The 6,474-nt window shown below is 40.8% G+C and overlaps 1 protein-coding gene across 1 annotated transcript; it reads left to right on the top strand.

Moving 5' to 3' along the window:
* The first annotated feature begins 470 nt into the window (after nucleotides 1-470).
* On the top strand, nucleotides 471-5,593 carry rpl5a (ribosomal protein L5a). The gene is made up of 8 exons (XM_079650425.1): nucleotides 471-610; nucleotides 957-1,026; nucleotides 1,144-1,259; nucleotides 1,338-1,472; nucleotides 2,423-2,625; nucleotides 3,309-3,486; nucleotides 4,139-4,227; nucleotides 5,432-5,593. The coding sequence occupies exons 1-8, from the start codon at nucleotides 608-610 to the stop codon at nucleotides 5,532-5,534; spliced, it is 897 nt and encodes a 298-aa protein (XP_079506551.1). The 5' UTR covers nucleotides 471-607; the 3' UTR covers nucleotides 5,535-5,593.
* The last annotated feature ends 881 nt before the right edge of the window (nucleotides 5,594-6,474 follow it).

Here is a 6,474-nt window from a genome sequence, read left to right as displayed (position 1 = left end):
TTATATTGTGTTATAAGTGATAACCTTCCTTCCCTGAAGCTAAATCACTGCTGCACAGTCGTAATGTATTTATCATCCAGTGTCAATATATTTCTGTAGTATATTTCTATACATTTCTGTTGCCTAGTGAAATTATGTATGATAGTGTATTCAAATGTATCTCGTATTTTCTTGTGTATTATTTAAAATCTCTAGTGATATAATGTATGTCTTTTCTTTTGTTAATTTGTTATTTGCTGTTAATGTTAACTTTTATTTTAATATATTTGTTTTTTATTCCATCTTTTAAACATTTTTGAACTCTGCTGCTGTGACCAAAGGAATTCCCAGTTCGGGATGAATAAATTGTCTGTCTATCAGAGAGGAAGTGAGGCCCATGGATGTATAATAAGAACTGGATACAGCGTGGGAGGCGGGGCCTCATTCATTCAGAGCTGCCGCCCCGCTGTGTCGGCGCATGCATGGTGTCCTCCTGGGCACCAGAGGGCGCTCGTGCTCACACGCAGACCGGACGTTGAAGAGCAGAGACTAGCGATCCAAGGCAGCCTTCCGCCAGTGGTAGAGGCACATCTGAGTTCAGGAGGAAGAGGCGCAAAATCCGCTCAAAATGGTGATTAAAATACATCAATATTTATTCAGTGCACACAGTCTGGGTGTTTAGATATATGTCTGATGGTAGAAAAGTGTTTCCAGTGGTTTGAGCGGCAGATGTTCGTGGATGTTTGCTGCTGTTCGATCGTAAATGGCCGACGAGTTTCTGAGCTCCAGCGTGGCACTTCCATGCCTGACGAAACCTCAGCTGACTTATATTCCACAACACGCTTTTTATAAATACATTCATTTGTTTTATATTAAATTGTCAACAGAGTGAAGCTCAAAACGACGGGCATTGTTTACTTTGGCATGTTATTTTCCCGCTTATAGCTAGTATGCTAACATATTGACTCTCCACCCAGGGTTTCGTCAAAGTGGTGAAGAACAAGTCATACTTCAGGAGATATCAGGTCAAATTCAGGAGGAGGAGAGGTAAGACTTTTCTCTTACTCCAGCGTCACAGGCCTGGTTGTATTTTTGCACAACAAAGCTTTTTAGAATGTATACAAATTGTCCCTCGGAAACCATTGTTTCTTGCTATCTCTATAGAGGGAAAAACGGACTTCTTTGCCCGGAAGCGCCTGGTTGTGCAGGACAAGAACAAGTACAACACACCAAAGTACCGAATCATCGTCAGGTTCTCCAACAGGGACATCTGCTGCCAGGTCAGTTAATGTGAGACTGAGCCCCACGTGGTCACTTATTGATGATCCCTCGACTCAACACTTTTTCTCTCTTTTCAGATTGCTTATGCAAAGGTCGAAGGAGACCAGATTGTGTGTGCTGCTTACTCTCACGAGCTGCCCAAATATGGCATCTGTGTAGGCCTCACCAACTACGCTGCGGCCTACTGCACGGGCCTGCTGCTGGCTCGCCGGGTAAGAGAACATACACACAGGAAGTTGCAGGTGTCAGTACACGTTTTAGATTTGTTTGCTGGTTCTCTGCTTCTTGATGATGTTACAAATCTCACTGAGCAAAATGTAGTTGGTCCTTCATATGCACTAGCTGATGTTTACTGTCCTTTCAAGACGGGGCTGAGAGAAGCCAGACGAACCATCATGCACAAAGTCTAATTAGTTTATTAACACTCGTTTCCTTGTTTCTGTTATTTTTGCTGATATGGCACTTTGAAAGGTCTGATTTATTGCCTCAAAATCAGTAAGTGTGATCATTAAGTGTTTTCGTCTGTTAACAGATCTGTATTCTAACCAGGGATCGGCCGATGTTCAGTCTCTGCCGATCGATCGGTGCTCTCGTGAGAGCCGATCACATGATGTAAAATACATTACACTTTTCTCTGTGCGCGCAAAACAAGCTCGCCAAAATGGCTTCACCGGTCTGGCCGTATTTTAAGGTGTCCGAAAAAGACAATAAAATGGCAGTATGCAACGTGTGTGAAGCAGAAATCCTGCAGCTCCGCCCGCTGTGACTGACCGGTGAGCGGAGCAACACACACACTAAGAGTTAGACCTATCACATTTAGCTATTTTATCTACCTCTGGAACTAGTTATACATATATTTATTCTTCACTGTCGGGTCAGTCATTACTGGATCAGTGAGCTGCATGAGATGATGCTGTCGGGGGAGGAGAGAGAGAGAGAGAATCCAAACCTGAATAATGTACTTCATTTGAATGTAATAATTATGTTTGTGAATGAGCCCCATTAACTGAGGTTTAAACATCACTTTAAATGGAAGATCCCCATAGCCCCCGCCGACTCGATCGGTATCGGCCGATACTGATTCCGGCTATCGGCCCCAAAATTGGCGATTGGAGCATCCCTAATTCTAACATCCTCTTTTGTATTTTCCTGCTTTCCCTAGCTGCTGAACAAGTTTGGCATGGACCAGGTGTACGAGGGCCAGGTGGAGGTGACAGGAGACGAGTTCAACGTAGAGAGCATTGACGGAAAGCCGGGTGCCTTCACATGTTACCTGGATGCAGGCCTCGCCAGGACAACCACAGGAAACAAGGTGTTCGGAGCACTGAAGGGGGCCGTCGACGGAGGACTGGCCATTCCTCACAGGTCAGTACTTTATGGGAAATAACAAAAGCAACCTCCTATAAGAATTTTATTGTATGTTATTTTTCCCTTTTTTAAGCAAGTCTTGAAGGTGCGCAAAGAGCATCAAATAAAGATCTGCAGCAACCAATATGAAGTGCGCCCACATGATAGTAGTGATAGGAGATCATGAATATGAATAGACTTTTAAGGGCCAAAATATTTGTTATGCATTTGAATAAACAAACTACTGCTTTCAATTTCATGTTGTGCTACATTGTTGCTAATGTACAAATATTTTCGGCAAAATAAAAATGTACAAAGATTAATATTTGAATGAGATTAACTTCAAAGCTAGGTTCGATATTATTCCATTAATAAAACTTGCTTATCAAATAAATATCACTTATCATTTCCACTGTGGTTGGTGACAGGTCCAGCTGGTGGCTATTGGTTCTTCTCTGCTTCTTGATGATGTTACAAATCTCACTGAGCAAAATGTAGTTGGTCCTTCATATGCACTGGCTGATGTTTACTGTCCTTTCAAGACGGGGCTGAGAGAAGTGAGACAAACCACAGCCAACATCTGTCTGTGTCATCAATTGGCCTGGCCTGAAGAAAAAACATACCAAATGGAAAGTGTAAACGTTGAATAGTCCTGCTCTGTCACTAAAAATAACGTGATCTCTGCTCTCCCTTGTTTCCAGTCTAAAACGTTTCCCCGGTTACGACACGGAGAGCAAAGAGTTTGACGCAGAGGTGCATCGGAGACACATCATGGGCATGAACGTGGCCGACTACATGTCTTACCTGATGGAGGAGGACGAAGACGCCTACAAGAAACAGTTCTCTCGCTTCATCAAGAGCGGAGTCACGCCAGACACAGTAAGATGGAGGCTCGCTACACACAATGTAGACAACACATAACATAGCTACACATGCAAGCACAATGATTATTCCTAAAAGGAAATTATCTTACTTTATATGAAATCGCCCAAAAATATGACAATACCATATATGTAATTTAAAAAAAAAAAAAACGGATTTAAATATAGTTTGAATAAGGATGTTTTTGTACAACTTGGTACCTCATTTTGGCCATATTTTGTACCCACAATACCATCCCTAAAAATAACACCCTTAGTAAAAAAGTTTCATTTATGTAATGAAACAAAAGGATCAGGAAATAAGGTTAACGGATTTGAGTACTATTTACAAGATCATAGCAACAGTTAAGGTGACCGATGTGGACCCACACTCTGAATGTGCTCAACACGTCTCTTGGCACAATTACATCAGCCATGGCTACATACATTTTTCAGTTTTTTGACTTCTGTGTTTGCTGGTTCTCTGCTTCTTGATGATGTTACAAATTTCACTGAGCAAAATGTAGTTGGTCCTTCATATGCACTAGCTGATGTTTACTGTCCTTTCAAGACGGGGCTGAGAGAAGCGAGGCGAACCATCATGCACCAAGTCAAATCTCAATCAAGACATCGTATATTAACACTCGTCTCCTTGTTTCTGTTCTTTTCAGGTCGAAGAAATGTACAAAAAAGCACACGCCGGCATCAGAGCAAACCCCGTATTCGAAAAGAAACCCCTAAAAGACGTCAAGAAGAAGAGGTGGGTTCTTATTTCCATCTGTTACTTGCTATTTTCTTCTTTAATGATGCTGTTACACGTGAGACAAATTTAGAAGGTGAATTTCCTCTGTCTTTGAGCTAGATCCACCATACAACCTTTAAAGAACCCCTGTCCCATTACTGCTACCCTTGGAAAAACCCTGTCTAAGTATTGCCTTTCTTAGGTTTCCCGCAGGGTCTTGAAAAGTCTTACATTTAATAATCAGAATTTAAGGCCTTATAAAGTCTTAAATATGATCAAAAAAATATGAAAGGTCTTAAATATTATTTAGAAGGTCTTAAAAATGATCGGATTTGAAAGGTACTTCTGTGTTGCGATAGTGTCTAAATGTGTTTTGGGGGAAATGTCCGGGCTGCAAAGTAACTAGTATGGTAATAGCCTTTCAGTTCCCCCCAACAATTTGTATTGAAATAAATCAACATGGAACCAATAATCATTAACTTAGTTTCCCCCGGCCCCTTATCGGAGAACACCCAGCTAGTAACCTGGCAGTCAGCAACTCCGGTATCTTCGAATCTACTTACAAATAAATATGGGGAAGTGTAAGTTCAACCGTATTTGGTTGGAAAACATTGAATTTAGTGCTTGGTTGAAACCAGTGGAGGGAACGTGTTTGAAGCCCGCTGCACCTTTTGCTGAGAAATGTCGCGTTTTTGTGTGCAAATGTAGCGTTAGTTAGTGCAGCATCTCCCGCAACAACACCGGGGAACATCCGGGTGATGTTTGGGTCTACGTCAACCCTAAAAGCGGAGGTGCTGTAGACGCTAAATACTGAAGCTAAACACCAATCCTACAACGGCAACGATGAACGATTGTAGCCAAGGCAGCAGAGCTCTGAAGATAGCTCTTGTCTCACACACACCCACACACGTGCGTACAGACACATTTTGTCTAACACGCTAACACAGTTCTTTGTACGGTTATGCTAATATGTTCAGTCATCGTTATTATGTTAAACATCAATACATTTACTTTGTAAGTAATTATGGCACGTATTTCATACTTCTTGCCGTGAAATAGCTCTTAAATTCTATTCAAAGTGGTCTTAAAAAGTCTTAAATTTGAGTTGTTGAAAGCTGCAGGACCCCTGCTTTCTGTGCTGGGGAGCTCCCAGTGCTGAGTGGACAAACACTCTGCTGAGCTGAATGTTAATGGGGCTCTTGTTGTGTTTTGTTTCCGGCAGGTGGAATCGCGCCAAGTTATCTCTGGCACAGAGGAAGGACCGCGTCGCCCAGAAAAAGGCCAGCTTCTTACGAGCGCAAGAGCAAGAAGAAGGGGACGGTTAGGAGCCCCGCTGAAAAAACTCCACACAAATCACAGACAAATAAATTTATTGCAAACTCAAGCTCTTGTCTTTGGCAATTATTTGTTCAATGAGTAATGTGTGTGTTTGTACTTTTTAATAGGGCTTTCTTTGCCCTCGACTGTCTAAACTACACCCATGAATAATATATTTACAGTCATTATCTTTAATCTATTCATGGGACTCACCCAAAGGTTCTTCAACTTCCAATTCAAGCATCAGACACAGCATATTTTTATACGTGGAACAATATAAGTTACTGTTACCACAGTGCATTTTTTACAAGGAGAACTATCAGGCTCAAAGGTGAGAGTTAAAAATGGGAAGCTTGAATTGGGATTTTAAAAACTTAAATCCTTTCCATCAGAGCTTTATTTACTATATCAGACTTAAGGAGGTAAAGAGCTAGAACTTAGGTTTCTCCTGTTAAAAAATATGAATTAAATGTTTTTAAACAAATATTTCAATTTCTTGATTTTCTAATTGTGTGGAAACCATGCTCAAAGTGTAACAACTCAGTGCAGTTTAAAGAGGCCCTAAAGTACTGACAACATTTCTGTTGGAATGGAGAGATTTAAGAAACATTTGGGTCAGTCTCTTTTTCCATAGCTCTGGTTAAAAATAACCATAATTAACTGCTTGTTAAACAGCAATGCATTACATTTTGTGAGGTTATGTAGAACTAGTGTATGCATCTTCAAATGTTTCATTCCACAGGCCATAAGACACCTGAGAGAACATTCATCTGTTTGCATCTTGCAAATTATTTATCTATATATCATATTCCATTTACTTGTATATAGACTCTTCTTGCACTATATCTATTTTATTTGTACATCTCAAATGATCTTGTGCTAGTTTATCTTTTTTTATGTCATGTTGCACTGTTGACTTCAGTTTTGATTGCCATATCTGCACTGTAG

This window comes from Notothenia rossii (genome assembly GCF_949606895.1).
Source record: "Notothenia rossii genome assembly, chromosome: 9".
NCBI classification, from domain to species: domain Eukaryota; kingdom Metazoa; phylum Chordata; class Actinopteri; order Perciformes; family Nototheniidae; genus Notothenia; species Notothenia rossii.
The sequence above is the reverse complement of the archived record's forward strand: the minus strand, read 5'-3'. Positions and strand labels throughout refer to the sequence as shown.

Bases quoted from the DNA above. Each gene is read 5' to 3' on its own strand.
- rpl5a (XM_079650425.1), top strand. The intron at 1,027-1,143 runs GTAAGACTTTTC...CTATCTCTATAG, and splicing joins CAAATTCAGGAGGAGGAGAG to AGGGAAAAACGGACTTCTTT. The intron at 1,260-1,337 runs GTCAGTTAATGT...CTCTCTTTTCAG, and splicing joins ACAGGGACATCTGCTGCCAG to ATTGCTTATGCAAAGGTCGA.